Here is a 19,837-nt window from a genome sequence, read left to right as displayed (position 1 = left end):
CAAGCAAAATAATCTCTAGGATGCTTCTCAGCTCTAAAATTCTGTCACAGGCATAGAAAATGGTAATTGTCACAAATTACCAAAATCTAATACAATCAATCCTTGCCTCTCCATTCTCCATTCAGCTAATAATCATAAACTGATCCCCTACCAGATAGTTTCTCAAAGCTGCTAAGAGGCTGCTGAGTAAGCAGTGATCACTCACAGGGACTTCCTGGCGGTCCAGTGGTTAAGACTCCGCGCTTCCCGTACAGGGAGGCATGGGTTCAATCCCTGGTCGGGGAACTAAGATCCCACACGCTGCGAAGGGAGGCCAAAAAAAAGAGTGAGAAGTGATCACTCACAAACTTCATTACGCCAGCCAGCCAGCATTAACTGAGTGTCAGATTGGTGTGGTCAGTGCTGGCAGCCCACAGAGGGAAGCCCCAGCGCCAGCCCCAGAACCTCAGAGGACAGGTAAACAGGTGCAGGGTAGGGAAAGGAACCTTAAGAGAGAGTAGGTGGGCCAGGAAGCACAGTGGCTTGGGGGGTCGTGGGCTAGCCCAGGAACGCTTTGCAGAGCAGTACTGTGAGAACCGAGGTTTGGAACAGGGTCAGCTGCGCTGGGGAGCAGGGGTTGAGGAGACCCATGGTCCAGGCAGCAGGAACAGGCAGAGAGGCAGGAAAGAAACCCCCAGGGGTCTGTGTCCTGTGGGAGGGGAGCAGAATGGAGGTAAGGACATCAGGTGCCCTGCTGAGGGGTCTGGATTGGTCCTGAGGGAGCCCAGGAAGGGTTTCAAGCAGGTGCTGATGTGACCAGGTTTCAGTTTTAGAAGAGCTGAAAGGGAGGAGTGAGGCCCTGGTTGTGGGGATGCGGGTGCAATTAATTAATTGCAGTATTTCTAATTAATCCAGGTGAGAAACGGCGAGGGTCTGACCTGAGGTGCTGTCAGTGAGTTTGGAGGGATAGATTCCAGAGATATTAAAAAGGTCCACCAGATTGATTTATATCATTGATTGGGTAAAACAGGCAAGATGGACAAGAGAAAAGAACTGAAAATGAGCTAGGTGATGACCTGGTCCCGTTCTCTCACTTCAGAGAGCAGGAAACGAGCTCAGGAAGGTCCACGACGTGTCCACACAGCGAGTGTCAGGGCCAGGTCTGGGGCCCAGGTTTCCCGACAGCCACTGCATGTTCCTTACCCGCAGTACAGGCTGCCTGTCCCCTCCTGGGACATTCTCTGGTCAGGTGAGCCGGGAGCTATGCTGGGTCACCAGGTCAGCAGATAGGAGGCAAGGCCGAGTCTGATGGAGGATTAGCCCTGCCCATCATTTTGTTCTGGAAAGCCCAGAACGCCTGTGTTCCCGTTTGTGGCATCTGAGACCCTCCCACCCCCGTGGGATGGGGTGAGTGGGGCTAGTCCACTCAGATGGTCTCCTCGAGCATGAAAATACTCAGCAGCTTCCTGCTGGGGTGTGAGCTCCCTGTGGCCAGGGTTTCAGGGTTGCTGCTGTTGCATTGTTTTTGTTCACTGCTGCAGCCCGTGTGCAGAGCAGGGCACCGATAGCCAGGTTAGTTCCATTAAGGGGGAAACTGAGCCATTGTTTTTTTCCAATCGACCTTTGATGTTAAACTCTGGCCCTGCATCATCTTCATCACAAATGCCCTTTGATTGACTGAAGTCTTTTTGCTCCTTGAGCTTTCGGATATTAAATGTGCACGTGTGACGGTGCAGTTTGTGGTGCCATGAAGGTGACGTGACCCGGTGTGGGCACATGTGTGTGAGTCGGTGCACACGCCCGCACGCGTGCGTTTGTGCATTCCTACTGCACGCGGGCCTTACTCATTGCCATCTCCCACCACCCAGGTCTGAGTACAGTGGCTCCCCCGGTTCACTACGGACCCTCAGTTCCTACCGCCGTGATCCCCCTGCCACCTGGGACCCACCTACTCTTCGCCCAGACCGGGAAGATAGAGCACCTCCCCCTGGAGGGAAACACCATGACCAAGACAGAAGCCAAGGCGCTGCTTCATGCCCCGGTGAGTGCTGGCCGATGGCACTTGGTGACAATTTCTGCTTCAGTGGCCTGGAGCAACGAGCAGGGTGCAGTCAGCCCAGGGACCAGGGCTGGACCCCTGGACCCAGGACCTCTTCATTCTGTGTGACCCTGGGTGTCCACCTCTAAATGGGGCCACTGTATTCCTAAGCACCCCCGTGAGGCTCGAGGGTGGGAGCAGAAACAGGAGGCCTTCCAGAGAGACCCCTTTGGTATCTGACCCCTCAGGTGGGCGCGGCACGGGAGTTTGCTCTCTTGTCTGCGAGCATCTGCCAGGTTTGATGTTGCCATCCCTGCTAAATTAGCAACGTGACTCATCTTTCGGCAGCCGCTCAGCTCAAGATGCGCCTGTCTGCCCAGAGGCAGTAAGTCACCAGAGCTTTCCAAAGCTTCAAAGATGCATTTTGTGAGTCGAGGAATTTTTGTCCATTAGTTAGAGGTCAGACACTTTTGAGGAGCTTTTCTGTCTGGGATCCTGACCTCCTGCCTGGAAACCAAACCTGAGACCTGGTGGAGGCTTCTGGCTGTGGACTCAGCGTTGCCAGGGCAGTGGGGGCCGTCAGGGTCCTCTAAGGAGTGAAGAAGTAGCAGCGAGTGGGCTACCAGCTCTTAGAGATGAAAGTCCAGCAGGAATCCTCATTACCCCTCAGTGCTGGTTGCAGAGCCTGCGTAAAGATTCCGGGTAGAAATGTTACTTTCTTCTCATCTTCCTTTCCCTACTCCCCTGTCTTTCCCACCTGCCCTATTTTCTCTTCCTGCATGGATCTCTGCACACCGCCATACCCCCTCTTCTTTTTGACCAGGGAGGAAACATGATCAAAAAAAGTCTGCAAAATAAAAATGCTTCTTTTTAAAAAAATTTATGTTATTGAAGTATAGTTGATTTACAACATTGTGTTAATTTCTGCTCTACAGCACTGATTCAGTTATACATATATATATATATATATATATACACATTCTTTTTCATGTTCTTTTCCATTATGTTTTATCATAGGATATTGAATATAGTTCCCTGTGCTCTACAGTAGGACCTTGTTTATCCATTGTTGTTTATCCTTTTTGTTTATCCATGTACTTGTTTGTGTCTGCTCATCCCAAACTCTCATTCCTTCACCCCATCACATCCCCGTTGGCAATCACATGTCTGTTCTCTGTCTGTGAGTCTGTTTCTGTTTCATAGATAAGCTCATTTGTGTCATATTTTAGATTCCACATATAAATGATATCATATGGTATTTGTCTTTCTCTTTCTGACTTACTAACTTACTAGAGATGATAATCTCTAGGTCCATCCATGGTAAAAATGCTTTTCAAAAGCCTCCTGCAAAGCAGCCGTGATTGGATTCATGTTCTTCCCCAACACAAAACCCTCTGATGGGTTCCCTTCACCCAGAAAAAAATCCAGTTCTTTCCATGGCATCCGGCTACCTCTCCCACCCCATTCCCTACCACTGCCCCCTCACTCACCGGCTGCAGCCTTCTGGCCTTCTAGCTGGTCCTCAACTCACCATGCACACTCCCACCTCAGGGCCTTTGCACTTGCTGTCCCCCTGCCCGGAGTTCTCTCATTCCAGACACTTGCATGGTTCACTGCCACATGTCATTTGAATTTCTGCTGGCACATCAGCTCTTAGAGAAACCTGTCCTGGCTGCCCTATCCAGACTGCAGCCTCCACCTACCCTGCTTTGTCTTTCATCAGGCACCCAGCACTACTCGAAACATTGTATATCAGGGTACATGTTCTATGTCTGATGTATCTCTTCCCACCAAGAATATGAGCACAGCAAGATCAGGCATTGTCCGTCTATTTCGTGGAGGTGTTTGTTTCACAGGGGTATTTGCAGATCCCAAACAGTGCTTGGCCCTTGAAAAATATTTGCTGAACAAATGTGTAAGTGATCTTTGTGATTTCCTGTTGCCTCACTGAAGCACAAATCCCTCAAGGGATAATCATCATTCTTCCTCTATCCACTAGCACACACTCCCGGGTAGTGGGAGTGGGTTAAACTCCGTGTGAAAGTCGTTTTCCCCCAAGACCAAGGGGAGAGGCTTAAATGCCAAATGAGGCTATGAAAAGCAGGAAATTGAGATGGGATCAGTGGAGGGAGAGTGCTGAAACAACATTATAAATATTCACTGTGTCCTTCCTATCTATGTATCATCTATCTGTCTGTCCTTCTATGTATGTATGTATGTATGTATGTATCTATCTATCTATCTATCTATCTTTACCATTTAGCTATTTTAACTGTAGCTAATGCCACTGTGGCATTAAGTACAACCATCATCACCATCTATCTCCGGAACCTTTTTCATCATCCCAAACTAAAACTCTGGATCCATTCAATAATAACTCCCTCCTCCCCTGCCAGCCCTTTGCATCCCCTTCTACTTTCTATCTCTATGAATTTGCCTGTTCTAGGGACCTCCTATAAGTGGAATCATACAGTATTTGCCCTTTCGTAACTGGTTTACTTTATTTACTATAATATCTTCAAATTTCATCCATGTTGTAGCATGTGTCAGAATTTCCTTCCTTTTTAAGGCTGAATTATATTCCATTATATGGATGTATCACATTTTGTTTATCCATTCATCCATCAGTGGAGAACTTGGGCTGCTTCCACCTTTTGGCTATTGTGAATAGTGTTGCTATGTACATGGATTTACAAACATCTGTTCAAGTCCTTGCTTTCACTTCTTTTGTATATAAACAAGACCTGGAATTACATGGTATTTCTATTTTTAATTTTTTGAGGAACCACTATACGGTTTTCCTTAGCACTGCACCATTTTGCATTCCCACCACCAGAGCACAAAGTTTCCAATTTCCCTTCTACTTTGTCAACACTTATTATTTTCTGTTTTTTAATTGTAGCCATCCTAATATGTGTAAAGTGGTATCTCATTGTGGTTTTGATTTGCATTTCTCTAATGATTAGTGATGTTAACATCTTGTCATATACTTATGGACAATTTATATATCTTTGGAAAAATGTCTGTTCATATCCTTTGCCCATTTTGTAATTGGGTTGTTTTGTTCTTATTGTTACTGAGTTGTAGGAGTTCTTTATATACTCTATCAACCCCTTATCAGTTACATGATTTGCAAATATTTTATCACCTTCCATGGGTTGGTTGCCTTTTCATTTTGTTGATTGTGTCTTTTACTGAACAAAAGTTTTTAATTTTGATAAGATCCAATTTATCTATTTTTGCTTTTGATGTCATATCCAAGAAATTATTGCCAAATCCAATGTAATGAGGCTTTCAACTATGTTTTCTTCTAAGAGTTTTGTATTTTTAGCTCTTACATTTAGACTTTCGCTTCGTTTTGAGCTAATTTTTGTATATGGTGTATGGTAAGGATCTCTGTTCCCTTATGACATGACTTTTGGAGGGCAAGTGTCTGCTGATAACCCTGATTCTCCCAGTAAAAGAGTATCCTGGTCTTATACTTCTGTGGTCCCCAGGACCTCACTTTGCATTTCCATATACATTTTAGAGTAAGCTTATAAGTTTCTACCAAAAAGAAAAGAAAAGGAAAGGAAAGGAAAGGAAAGAAAAGAAAAGAAAAGCCTGCTGGGATTTTGATATGGATAGCACTGGATCTTTAACTCTATTTAGGGATATCCTAAACTCTATTTAGGATATCTTAGCAATATTAAATCTTATGATCCATTAAACTAACATCTCTTCATTTATTTGGGTCTTCTTTAATTTCACTCTACAATGTTTTATAGTATTCAGTATAGAATCTTGTACATTTTAAAATACTTATTCTTAAAGATTTTGCTGCTATTATAAACATTATTATTTTAAAATTCTACTTTTTGCTGGTATGTAGAAATACAATTTTACTTTGACCTTGGATGCTGCAACTTTGCTAGATTCAATTTTTAGTTAAAATATTACTATAGATTTCCCAGGAATTTCTACATAAATAATCATAGTCTTAAAATAGAGTGATTTTACCTCTTCCTTTCCAATATTTATGTCTTTTATTTAATTTTTATGATTTTCAGTTGGGCAAAGATTTCTTAGATGATATACAAAAAGCATTAGCCATAAAGAAAAATAAAATTGCACTTAATACAAATTTAAAATTTTGCTCTCCAAAAACATCATTAAGAAAATGAAAAAGTGCTGCTTACTGAGAGAAAATATACATATACATACATATATATATGTGTATGACAACAGATTTTTATCTGAAATATATAAAGAACTCCTTCAACTCAATAATTTAATTTTTAAAATGGACAAAAGAGGGACTTCCCTGGTGGTCCAGTGGTTAGGACTCCACACTTCCTCTGCAGGGGGCATGGGTTTGATCCCTAGTCGGGGAACTAAGATCTTGTATGCTGCGTGGCACAGCCAAAAAAAAAAAAAAAGACAAAGACTTGAAGACAATTCATTTCAAAACGTATCTAAATGCCTCTAAGCACAGGAAAGAGTCCCACCATCATCATTCACTAGTAGGTGGACCACTCTCACCACTGGTCTGCACTTCCAGGATAAAGTCATCATTGGACTGGCCTTCGACTGTGTGGACAAGATGGTTTACTGGACCGACATCAGTCAGCCTTCCATTGGGAGAGCCAGTCTGCATGGTGGAGAGCCAAGCACCATCATTCGACAAGGTGGGCAAGCAAATGTCAGTCTTCCTTTTCGGTTTTGCTTCTAGCAGCCCACGTGGCTCTTGGGAGAGAGCGGAGGGCTGCGGTGTACGATTGTTTACAGGATATGGTAATCTGAGAGGGGCTGGGTTCTCAACCTCAAACATCGCCCTTTCCAGCCTTCTCTGGAGAGTCCTCTGAGGACTCATCACTAAATCATGAACATCTTAGCTGGGATTTCTTGCTAGCCTAAGGAGAATAAAATTAAAACAGGGTAAGTGTCCATGCCTGTCTCTGAAAACTTCTGTAGCCAGTTTTAAGGAATAATAAAGGCCAAACTTAACCATCCAGTTTGGATATACATTTCACCCTCTGGCTGCTGAGCCTAGAACTGATTCTCAGACTGTCTGCCCCAGGGCGGGTGGTCCATCAGGCAATAAGCAGATAAATCGTAAAGATGGGAGGATCACAAGCATATTGGCAAATATTGTCCCTGAGAAGTGAGTCTATTCCCAAGACAGTTTTCCAGTTGAAGGGTTGTCAGTTCAACCTGTAATCTCACGGTGCGGTGGGTCTCCTCTCTTCTACCTCACCCCCACTGGACCTTGCTCAGATTGCCAGAAGAGTACAGAAAATCAGGCTGAACTCTTACAGACATTTCTGTTTTTGTTGCATCACTGATGATAAAGCACATGGCACTTTGGCACAGCTTACCCCTCAACCTTTAACCTCAATTCCTTAACTTATGGATGCTGATTTAAGCCAAGGACTCTATTATGTTAATGCCTACCTTCAACAAGTCAAGGCTATTTTAGGTAGATATGTTTTATCAAGATTCAAGTCCATTATGACAAAAATCCACGGGCCTCTAAAAATTCTCCTGTACTGAAAAGGTCAAATATTACACATTACTAAGTCTGTGACTCATCAGCTGACTTGCAGATATTTTCAATCAAAAGACATTGTCATGCCAATGATATTTGCTGTGTAAAATCATCTTGTTTCCTCTGCAGAACACTCAAATCAGAGATACATCCTTAAAATATATGAGCCTCTTTGGTATTTCTTTTTACTTGGGGCCAAGTGTAGATTTTCTAATTTCCAATTTAACATTTCCCTAGAAATTGGTACTCTGGAAGGGTCCCTGTGCCTGTGGAGTAGCCCCTGGGGCATGTTTTTCCTTCCTTGGCTCCTTCAGAAGAGATGATGTAGCAGGAATTAAACTGAGGTTGAGTTAAATATGTCTGACTTTGGACATAGACCTCAAATCCTTTTCTGGAATCCAGTATGCTATTTAAATAATGTCTGCTAGTTTTCATGGCTTGCTTTAATGAACAGAAGTTTGAAAATGCCTTTTTGCATCTTATCACTGTTAAAAATGTTGTTGCTATTATCTGTGATTTGACTTCAAAACCCAGTGGAAGAGGGGAGTAGGTCATCGTTTGCTATTTCCTGTTGCTTTTGGAACTGATAATCATCCAAGAAAGCTTTAAGCCCAGTAAGAAACATTCCAGACAAAAGCCCACTGTGAAAACACAGAATTAAATCAGAATGTGATCTCTGTAGAAGAAAGATCCCTAGGGATACATTTTTTTTTTAAATTTCAAAAAGAGAGAAAAAAACTTCTACTTACATCTTCATCATGGTATGTGTTGGTACATTCCTAGTGAGTGAAAATGGCAGTGTGTATCTTTTCTTTTTCTTCTTAATTTCATAGCGTCTGAATCCTGGCTTTCTCTGTCTTTCCTTGAGTTAAAGTCCTAGCCAAATATCTTTGATAAGTATCGTCATCTGTTTCCTTTCAACATAAGCAGTGTGGAATATATTGCCCTGACATCTTCCCATCTTGCCCTGACTCACAGCAAAGGATGAGGTTTTCCAGGCCTTTCCTTTGGCTCCTTATCCCATAAAGAAGTATTTTCCTGGTTGGGGAAGGAGGTATGGTTGCTCTTGGGTTTGACGTCAAGATCAGGGCTGTTTATAAAGAGACAACATGACACGGAGTTCCTTCCTGGAACTCGTAAAGAGACGCTCATTGAACAGCCTTCCCTGGTCCCACTGTTCTGTGTGTGTCTGAATAGCTCATGCCTCTCAGACAGGATGTACTCATTCCAAATATACCTCAGAATGATTTCTTCTGATATTGTCTGAAAGTTGAAAGGGGCCTTTGGAGTTCAATCTCACCATCCCTTTGCCTCTAGGGACATGGACAATATTTTAATACTTTATAAATCTTTACTTTTGGTTAGAACAATAAAGAACTTGTTTAAAATTAGAAACTGCTGTTTTTAATTCTTAATAACTTCGCCTGGTGGGGGTCCTTTGAGGGGGCTTAGACATTGCCAGCATTCACAGCCATGATTGTATTAGGGGTCTAGTGAAAGCCGATACGGAGGGGGCTGAAGGTTGGGATTGCTTCTCTATTGATGAAAGAACATAATGCTGCACCTGCCACAACTAAGAAGCCAGCGAGCCGCAACTAAGGAGCCCGCCTGCCACAAATAAGACCCAATACAACCAAAGAAAGAAAGAAAGAAGAAAAAAAAAAACAGTGCTGGGTTGGTTTCCTCGTACCAGGCCCCTGGGGCAGTGTAGCTCCATCCTCGGCTCTCCCCCTTCCTGTTTCCACTTCCAGCTGTACTAGATGACCTTCGATTCTATAATCAGCAGAGGGGAAAGAATCCCAGATGACACCAGTAAAACCCTGGTGGGGTTTTAGCTTTTAACTTGATTGTAGTTCTAGTCAGGAAACCATTGCAATCTTGAACTCCTGATTGGGTTAGGTGGGTGTTGAAGGTTCCCACTGCAGTCAGCTTAGGCTGTGGCAACCCCTGGCTTGGAAATCAGTTGCTTATAGCCTAGTAGGACTTCTGGGTGCTATTCACAATTCCTGATATCCCTTCTTTGTAATCCTAATACTTGTATAAAAGTAATAACAGCTGTGATTTCTTACATATATTATTTCTCTGAAATGACCTTTTTTCCCCATTGATGAATAAGGTAAATCTGTCCTGTTCCCACCTTCAGATCTTCCTGTGCCTCCCCTTTGCATAAGGGATAAGGGATAAGCTCTAAGCTCATTAACACGGGCATGCTAACTTCATCTCTGGCCACCCTCCACCCTCGGGGTCTCCAGCCACGCAAAATGACATACGGTTTACTTCAGGCCATGTCTATTCTTCCTTTAGACCTATGTGCTGGTCCCACTACCTGGAAAACCTTTATCCAGGATCTTTGCCTGACAAAGTCCTATTGTTTCTGCAGGAGCCAGCTTTAGGAGGTGTTATCTCCTCCAGGAATCCTTCCCTGGTCTCCCCATGCTGAGTCCAGTGTCCCTCCTTCATGTTCCCACAGAACCTGGAACTCAGTCTGAACTGTGATTGGCTGTGGGCTTCTTCTTGAAGGCAGGGCCACAGCTTCAGCATCTTTATGGGCCTGGCTCCCAATGTAGTGCACAGGGTAGATGTCCATCGAGGGAATGAGTAGCATTTTTCAATTTGGCACTAAGTGTTACTTATCTTAAACAACAAGCATTTAACACTCCCATTTGTTTTTTCAAAGTGCAAGGATTGGATGCCAGGTGAAATAGCACTGAGTAATCAGAAAAACCTCATCTTACTTGCTTTAAAAAAAATCAGGAGTGTTTGGTGTTTGCTTCTAGATCTTGGAAGCCCAGAAGGCATTGCTCTTGACCATCTTGGCCGCAACATCTTCTGGACGGATTCTCACCTGGATCGGATAGAAGTTGCAAAGCTGGATGGGACCCAACGCCGGGTGCTGTTTGAGACTGATTTGGTGAATCCCAGAGGCATCGTAACGGATTCCGTGAGAGGGTATCTTTGCGTAAATCTGTGTGTGCATCTCTTTTATTTGCATCTGCCCTTTTGGATTTTCTCAAATGTTAAGCTGTAACTCCAGCATTGCTCTCCTGAAATGAATGAGTTTAGGATGAGTGAGTCTACAGTCGGTGGCTTACAGATATCCATGGTGAAATGGCAGTATGTTTACGTGTGATCATGGACTTGATACCATGTTCCACTTTCCAATTTTTACCAAGAGCCTTTGTAAGTTGACAGCTCAGAAATTGGATATTTCCACTTGGGTTGAATGTGAATCAACACCTGACTTGTATTGACCCCAGAAGAGTATCAAGGTAGCATAAATGTCCCCCTGGGGGCCAACCCAGCATGAACACCTTGGAGTCCCTCCCTATGGGTTTTGTCAGCGTATCAGTGCTTTTTCTCCCTTTCCCTTACTGCAAGCTCTACATCTTACACACCAGGCCCGTGTCTCCTTGACGCTTTGACTCCTTCCCTTTGAGACCACACCTCTTGTTCTGTGGCCACTCAGCCACCTGTCTGACAGCAGGTGCCTTGACCACTGCCTCTGCCAGCCTTGCTTCTGGGCCTCATCCCCTGGGTCTGCTGTGCCTTCCTGTATGGTGACAGCATATGGGAATTATTCCCATGTGTTTATGTCAGTTATGGTGTTCTGGGTTTTTTTTAAACAGTTTTACTGAGACATAATATGTAACTTATGTTTAAGGGGAGTGAAGTCGTGAGTAACAGAAAGATTCAAGTGAAGAGCCAAATCCAAGGGTCTTTGCAAAGGAAAATATGTCTTGACGCCTGCAGATCCTTTTTAGCCATTCTGTGTCTCAGTGTCTGCTAATGTCTTCACCGTGGGTTCTTTTTAAGTGTTTTTTTTTCCATAATGAACTTTATTTTTTAAATTTTATTTTAATTTTTTTTGGCCGCACCTTGCAACTTGCAGGATCTTAGTTCCCCGACCAGAGATGGAACCCAGGCCCTCAGCAGTGAAAGCGCAGAGTCCTAACCCCTGGACCGCCAAAGAATTCCCCTCTTTTAAAGTTTTTTTTTTTAATTTTGTTTTTGATTTTGTTATTTTTTTAACTTTTTATTTTCTATTAGAGTCGAGTTGATTTACAGTGTTGTGTCAGTTTCAGGTGTACAGCAAAGTGATTCAGTTATACATATACATGTATCTATTCTTTTTCAAATTCTTTTCCCATTTAGGTTGTTACATAATATTGAACAGAGTTCCCTCTGCCATATAGTAGGTCTTGTTGGTTATCCATTGTTTTTAAATTAATTAATTAATTAATTAATTTTTGGGCCGCGTTGCGTTTTCATTGCTGCACGCAGGCTTTCTCTAGTTGCATCAAGCAGGGGCTATTCTTTGTTGTGGTGCACAGGCTTCTCATTGCAGTGGCTTCTCTTGTTGCAGAGCATGGGCTCTAGGCACCTGGGCTTCAGTAGTTGTGGCATGCAGACTTAATAGTTGTGGCACATGGGCTCTAGAGCACAGGCTCAGTGGTTGTGGCTCGCGGGCACTAGAGCGCAGTCTCAGTAGTTGTGGCTCATGGGCTCTAGAGTGCAGGCTCAGTAGTTGTGGCGCACGGGCTTAGTTGCTCTGTGGCACGTGGGATCCTCCAGGACCAGGGCTCGAACCCGTGTCCCCTGCATTGGCAGGCAGATTCTTAACCACTGCGCCACCAGTAGTGTATACATGTCAATCCCAAACTCCCTAACTATCTCTCCCCGCAACCCTTCCCCTCTGGTAACCATAAGTTCATTCTCTAAGTCTGTGAGTCTTAAGTGTTTTCTAAGTGAACTTTTTCTCATGCATCTTCATATTTTTCTTCCTCTTTCTCCTCCTTTTCCTCCTCCAGGAATCTTTATTGGACAGACTGGAACAGAGATAGCCCCAAAATCGAAACTTCCTACATGGATGGCACAAACCGGAGGATCCTTGTGCAGGATGACCTGGGTTTGCCCAACGGGCTGACCTTTGATGCCTACTCATCTCAACTCTGCTGGGTGGATGCAGGTGATGGAAAGCCCCAGGCCTGGCTCCTGGGGTTGGAACAGTGCCTTGTTTTTTACCAAACAATTATTGTTACCCCCTGTACTATCAAGATTATCTGTTATGGGGAAGAGAACATAAGATAACTGCTTTTTTCCTGCACAAACAATAGCTGCATATCTTTGCTCTGAAATTTATTGTTTCTCTAGGCTTGACACAGTCTAGGGAGAGCTCTTAATCTTCCAGGTCAGGGGTCAGCAAACTATAGCCTTGGGACAAATCCAACCTCCTTGGTATAACCCAGGAGCTATAAATGGTTTTCACATTTAAAAAAAATTAATTAATTTATTTGTTTTTATTTTTGGCTGTGTTGGGTCTTCATTGCTGTGCACAGGTTTTCTCTAGTTGTGGCAAGTAGGGGCTACTCTTCGCTGTGGTGCGTGGCCTTTTCATTGAGGTGGCTTCTCTTGTTGCAGAGCACGGGCTCTAGGCGCGCGGGCTTCGGTAGTTGTGGCTTCAGTAGTTGTGGCTATGGGCTCTAGAGCACAGGCTCAGTAGTTGTGGCGCACAGGCTTAGTTGCTCCTCAGCATGTGGGATCTTCCCAGACCAGGGCTCGAACCCATGTCCCCTGCATTGGCAGCCAGATTCTTAACCACGGCACCACCAGGGAAGCCCCGGTTTTCACATTTTTAAATGTTACATTTTAAAAGGTTATATACAGCATGTGGAAAGGAGGGCCTCTGGAGTGTGGAGTTCTGGAGTTTGGAGAGAGAAAAATGTAGCTGGAGCTTCAGCTTCCTATTTGCCACCAACAAAATTATCAGCATCTTCCATCAACCATGCGCTATCGATCCCTCCACTCATTTCTCTCAAGCATTTTAAGAAGCCCCAGTGAAGAGCCTTAAAGAAGCAGCCCAGGATCATGCATTCTCTTTGCCTCTTGGAAAACAGGGAAGCCTCCACGGCAAGTTCCCACCTTACATAGGAAGAGAAGGGCCAAATAAAGGGAAAAGAACTTTCAAAGATATAAAGAAGGTGTCTCATTCCTCCACATCCAATAGTACTTGTTGTGTACAGTGCTTTAAAAGATGGTAGCAAAGTTTGATGGGCCTGCCTGCAGTTACCAATGCCATCGTGTGCTCTGGACTCTACCCATTTTTACTGAGTGTATAGTCTACATAGTCATTTCTAACTGAGTACTACGCCATAATACGATGTCACCAAGGCCTCCAAAACACTGTGTATTTTAATTTGCATTTTTATAAGACTATTTAGGCAAGCTCAAGTGGTAATGCAAAATTTCTTATTATAGGATGCTTCAGAGTTTCAGATTTAAGACAATGACAACTTAATTCAGTTGGCATTAGAGCTATCTAAAATTTTTTTTAATCCATAGACTTTTTTGCAAACAAACTAGTTGGCTCAAATTTATTAGTCTTACACTCCTGCTGAGGCTCATTTTATATTTCACATGCAAGAATCTGAACATCTCAGAAATGTAGTACAAATCACACATTCAGCCTAGTCATATTCATTTTCAGTACAGTCAAGTCTCCTCCCAAAGACCAAATAATTTGATATAAATACTCCACCTTTCAGACTGGGGACAAACTAAACCTTGACATTTTCAGTAAAATATTTGTTTACATTAATAAAATAGATTGATACTGTAAAATAAATAAATAAAAGGTTATATAAATGCTTATATAATGTCCTGGGTTTTTGCCTCTTGGCTCACAAAAGCTAAACTAGTTACTAACTGGCCCTTTAAGAAAAAGTTTGCTGACCCCCAGAGCCTGTCCTCATCCTGATACCTATTAAGCAAGTCACAACTTAACATTCTTGTAGCTCCTGCTTGTCCCCAAGGGCTTAGGCAGGACTTGAGGCCAAGGAAGATAAAGTAATACAGCCCTGATGTGTGCTCCTGCCCGGGCAGATTTGGGGTGTCCCTCAGGCGAGGGATGTGGGCAGGATGCTCAGTCGGGGAGGAATGTCATTCATCCATCAAGTCTCTCTTGTGTTCCTGCTTTGTTCTAGACACTGTCAGGTGCCACGGGGGATGCAGGGAGTAAAGTGTGCACAGTTAAGTGAAAGCCCAAGCCTTAAGTTGGTCATGATGCGGGTATTGACGCGAGGCTGTGCAGCTTGGCAATTCTAAGGGCTCTGAATGCAGGGAGGGGAGGTTTGGAGAGGCTTCAAGGAGGAGGGGCTTGAGCAGCAGCTGGAAGATGGCATCGTTCCTAAGTCCCCAGGAATTTTGGTGAAACGGGGTGCTCTTCCTCTGCTCCAGCTTCTGTCTCCCCATCAGAACCAGGTATGGGTACTGGATGGAGGGGTTATTGATCAATGAGGGGCCAGGGAGGATGAACGGACAACTTTCCAGTTTAGAAGAGCAAGTCTTGTGTTCTCTAGGATATGAGCCTGTAACGCTCACTCTCACCCTTGCCCTCATTACTCTCGTTTTTGGACACAAAGGGGCCATTTCTTGTATGAACAATGGACGATTTGTGTTTGCCCCACACAGGCACCCATCAGGCCGAATGCCTGAAGCCCGATCAGCCCAGCAGACGCAAGGTTCTTGAAGGGCTCCAGTATCCTTTTGCTGTTACAAGCTTCGGGAAGAATCTGTATTACACAGACTGGAAGACGTACGTCAGCAGCTGGAGCGTGGGGGCCGGGGGGCCTGCCCTGCCGCCCTCTCTGGAGGCTGCTCCCTTCCCAAGTGGCCTCTTGGCTTGACCTTCCCGCCTCCAGAGGTGTCCCCTCTGCCTTGCCCTTTGGTTGTCAGAGACGAGGGCGAGGAATGGGAGACAGGGCTTCTAGGGAAGCAGGGGATGCCATGTATCATCTGGATGCTCCTTGATGGGCATCTTCAAGTGCAGACTTGGACTTCCCGAGCAAGTCTGTTCTCTCCCCAGGAGCCGACTTCGGTCACTTGGCTGGTGGGCTCCATGCCCCTATTTTATTTTACTTGTTAAACTGCAGTATTTCCAAAGCCCCTTCTTTTTTTTTTTTTTTTTTTTTTTTTTTTCTTTTTGCGGTATGCGGGCCTCTCACTGCTGTGGCCTCTCCCGCTGCGGAGCACAGGCTCCGGATGCGCAGGCCCATCGGCCATGGCTCACGGGCCCAGCCGCTCCGCGGCATATGGGATCCTCCCAGACCGGGGCACGAACCCGTATCCCCTGCATCGGCAGGCGGACTCTCAACCACTGCGCCACCAGGGAGGCCCCAAAGCCCCTTCTTGACCAGCTCTTCCTGCAGGAAGGTGGGGTTAAACCAAGTAAGCAGATGTGGCAAGGGCATCTGTATAGAAAGTCGATTTCCCAGCTTGGAATTTAGAGCTGGAGGGAAGAGCTAGCTGACCTTTGTCCTTTTTTTTTTTTTTTTTTTTTTTTTTAAAGAAGCCAGAAAACTGCACGCTTGTCTCATCCCAGGAAGAGGGAGGGATGGCTAGGAAGCAAGGCCAGCGAATCTGTTTATGGCCTCCAAATTATCCCCCAAACAACAAAAGAGGCTGCCCCCTAGAGAAAAGTTCAAGACATTAGATGTATTTTAACCTCCCATCTTTTGGTGCTCTGTAGGAATTCCGTGGTCGCTGTGGATCTTGCTATTTCCAGAGAGACAGATGCCTTCCATCCCCACAAACAGACCCGGCTGTATGGCATCACCACCGCCCCGTCTCAGTGTCCCGAAGGTAACTCACCTGTGCTGTAACTGGTCAGGGGGCTGGGAGCACTCTGGGGCTCAGAGCCCACACTCTGGCTGCTACCTGTGTGGCCTATCATAGCCCTTATCACATGGCAGGTGAGACACAGTCCCTTCCGTCAAGGGTCTTCATTATTGAGTAGGTGAGCCAAGATGAATCAATAGAAAATGTTAAGGAATGAAGTGGATAGAGGATAAGGGTGAGGAAAAGTATCGACTCTTGGGCTGGGTCTAAAAGTATGCGGTCTTCAGGTTCCAAGGAGGAACATCAGTGTTAGGATCTCTGCTGCTTTAAAATCCATCCATTTGGCCTGACAGCAACAACAATAATTCATAATAATAATAATTACCAGGCAAACATGGATGTGATACTTACTGTGAGCTAGGTACATCACATATATTAAGTCACTTAGCATACTAAGTGCTTTGTATCCACTAGTTCACTTAATCCTTGTAGCAACCCTACAAGGTAGGTACTATTATTATGCTCACCTTATACATAAGGAAACTGAAGGCACTTGCCCAGAGTCACACGGTCACTTATGGTGCTCACGATGGCAGAACCGGGGATGAGCTATGCAGCCTGGCTTGAGTCTGTGTTAGGCTGCCTCTCCAAATTCTCTCCCCTAACCCAGCCTCCTTCCTGGTTTCCCTCCTGTCCCCCAGTCAAGTGGCCAAGCTACATAAAGAGTACATTGTGCTTTAAAATTCCAACTCCATGTTCTGATCAGAGCTGGAAAACCCTCCCTGAGATCTGTTTAATAGCTTCAATGGTAAATCTGCATAGCTCCCAGATCAGGAATCAAGGTTTTTGCACATCTGGCAAATCCTTAATGATGAGGAAACAGCCGATAGATAAGCTGAGCTGAGTGCCCTGTGCAGCCTTCCCTATTCCCCAGGAGCCCCCACAAGCTTGGCCTCCCAGAGACCAAAAGGGGGTCTAGTATGGAGGCCAGTCTCTTAGCTGTTGAGCTGACTTCTGCCTTTTCCAGGTCACAACTACTGCTCAGTGAACAATGGTGGCTGCACCCACCTCTGCTTGGCCACCCCAGGAAGCAGGACCTGCCGTTGCCCTGACAATACCCTGGGCGTTGACTGTATTGAGCGGAAATGAAGACAAGAGTGCCTCGTTCCCTCTCTAAAGTATTTCACAGCAAGACCCTACTTGAAAGGGTCCAGACTGAAAACTGTCTGACCTGGTGGCGAAGTGGCCACCAGGTCCAGGGCCAACCCAGCCTGAGCCCCAACAGCATTGCCCTCACTGTTCCCCAAAACATATGCCCTGCACTTCTGGAATGGGAAAGCCTCTACTCCTATGCAAAGACAGAAAACCTCCCTGACCCCAACCCTCAGACAAGCTTATACAGCCCTGAGTGAGGATTATATGCCCCATCCTGGTGCTGGAAACTTTCCCCAACCTTAACACCCCAGTGGTGAGCAGAACCTCCCCAGGCCTGAACTGCCCCTCCCCTGTGGCCTTACGAGCTCAGCCTCACTCTGGGATACCCATCATCCCGTCAGCTGCTGAACACACCAGCCAGGATTGTCTAGGCAAGGCTGTGAGCAAAGGAGGGAGTTAGCCCTCCCACAATTTCATCTTGGTGCTCTGGTTTCCCTCTTTATACTCCTGGCTTTTAACCCCTGAGTTCTGTACCACCTGCATCCTGCCCAAGGCCCACATTATAGAGAGCAAGCCCTGCTTTTTGGTCAAAACCCACCCTGTCCGAAGGATACATGGATATTTGGTGGATGATACTGAGCAGCCTCTCCCAGATAAAATATTGGCATTTCAGCAGTAGTCTTTGGTAGTCAAAGGCTCAAATCAAAGGAGTGTCCAGTAGTAGGAATTTCAATGTGTAGAGTCAGATGTTTGAGGATGGGGATTCTATTGATGTGCCTTAAATTATACCAAAGATTACCAGAGCACTTGGATCCTAGCATCTGGTCTCTGGGGCAGCACAGCCCCACTGCTGGCACCTGTGTCCAGCCTCCTAATGGAGACCCATCTGAGACACAGGCTGGGGCTGGTACCAGTGATGACACCCCCTATAGTCCCTCACCTCTGGCCTCCACCCATGAGATCCAATCTACAATCAACCATAAGCTTTCTTCTCCTTTGTTTCTCCCTCTATCCATGGCCCTTGCTGGCTGTATTCTCATGCAAAATCACAATCCAGGAGGGCCAAACAATATTTATACTAGTGATCCAGACCATTTATTGCTCATTGGTGTAATTAAAAGGACCATTGCCACATTTCATGTGTATGTTTCTATAGTTTGTTTAGAAAACCTCTCCTGACTATATATAGCTAGTGGATTTTTTTGTTTGTTTGCTTGTTTTTTTTTTGTCAACTGCTTCCCAGAGTCCTAAAATGATAGAAATTTTGGATTGAAAGCTGAGAATAAGGAATTTGAGTCAGTAAAGATCAGGGTAAGGGAGTAGAGAAGACTCAGAAGTATCTCAAAGAGATTGACCAAGAGCAGGAATGGAAAACCCAAGAGAAAGGGTGGAGGAGGAGATTTAACAATAGCAATGAGAAAAACTCTTAATAACGCCAAAGAAAAAAATGGTATGTCCTTGCCAGAGAACACTTATACACTTGACATGGAAGAATATACCTGTTTTTCTCCTTAAGGAAGAGACCCCTCTTCTTATCTGTAAACCTCAGGACACTCAGCCCCTCCCACCCCCTTTTCTGCAGTACATGAGACCTGAATCAAGAGAGCCTTTCCTTGAATAATTGGAGTTTGTTTTGAGAGGCACATATATCCCCAAGAATCACAAGGTTTGGGGAACACATGGGTCTTTTATATAGCCCAACCCCATAAATTAGCTTAATTTTATATTTATCTTTCCATATTGAGCCCTCTATATCAAATGTTTTGTCATGACTTTGTATAATGTTTATAACTATCTTATTCATTTTACTAGACTCATTCTAAAATTTTGTAAATGATAAATTCTTAAACTGTGGAAACCATTGAAGGTGCTTATTAACTGTTCCCCAGATTTGTACAAGTATTGGATGATTCTTTGAGTTTACAGCTGTATAAATATTAGTACAGAAAATAAATTTTTTTTTTGTTAAAAAATCTCCCTCTATCTGGTATGAATGAAGATATTTAATCTTGGGAGGTGGATTTACAATGGAAAGATAGCCATTTAATCTGCAAAACCTATTTAGTCCCCAGTGTTATAAGGTATGGTTTGTTTCCCAAGTGAGTCCCTGAACTTAGGGGCTGATATTTGACTTAAAAATTAATTCTACTATGGACATCAAATCACCCTTCTAAACATTGTTTTCTTTTCTTTTTTTTTTTTTTTTTGCGGTACGTGGGCCTCTCACTGTTGTGGCCTCTCCCATTGCGGAGCACAGGCTCCGGACACGCAGGCTCAGCGGCCGTGGCTCACAGGCCCAGCCGCTCCGTGGCATGTGGGATCTTCCTGGACCAGGGCACGAACCTGTGTCCCCTGCATCGGCAGGTGGACTCCCAACCACTGTGCCACCAGGAAGCCCAAACATTGTTTTCATTTTTTAGAAAAATTTTAGCTACAGGCAATAGGGTTTCCTGATTCAGTTCTGAAGATGAGCTGTGCTTTTCTCCCCTCCTCATGTCCAGAAGGAACAAAGATACCTTCCTGAC

General features: G+C 44.7%; 1 protein-coding gene across 2 annotated transcripts in view; it reads left to right on the top strand.

The window, feature by feature from the left end:
* The window catches only part of NID1 (nidogen 1), a 96,319-nt gene extending 77,366 nt beyond the window's left edge, over nt 1–18,953 (top strand). For both annotated transcript variants that reach the window (XM_081248144.1, XM_081248143.1), the window contains exons 14-20: nt 1,848–2,020; nt 6,558–6,684; nt 10,322–10,493; nt 12,353–12,510; nt 15,012–15,135; nt 16,069–16,181; nt 17,185–18,953. In XM_081248144.1, coding sequence (XP_081104270.1) covers nt 1,848–2,020; nt 6,558–6,684; nt 10,322–10,493; nt 12,353–12,510; nt 15,012–15,135; nt 16,069–16,181; nt 17,185–17,306 — 989 coding nt within the window. In that variant the 3' untranslated portion in view covers nt 17,307–18,953. The remainder of the gene's footprint in view (nt 1–1,847; nt 2,021–6,557; nt 6,685–10,321; nt 10,494–12,352; nt 12,511–15,011; nt 15,136–16,068; nt 16,182–17,184) is intronic.
* The last annotated feature ends 884 nt before the right edge of the window (nt 18,954–19,837 follow it).

Source organism: Mesoplodon bidens, assembly GCF_964165515.1.
Source record: "Mesoplodon bidens genome assembly, chromosome: 1".
NCBI lineage: Eukaryota > Metazoa > Chordata > Mammalia > Artiodactyla > Ziphiidae > Mesoplodon > Mesoplodon bidens.
The sequence above is the reverse complement of the archived record's forward strand: the minus strand, read 5'-3'. Positions and strand labels throughout refer to the sequence as shown.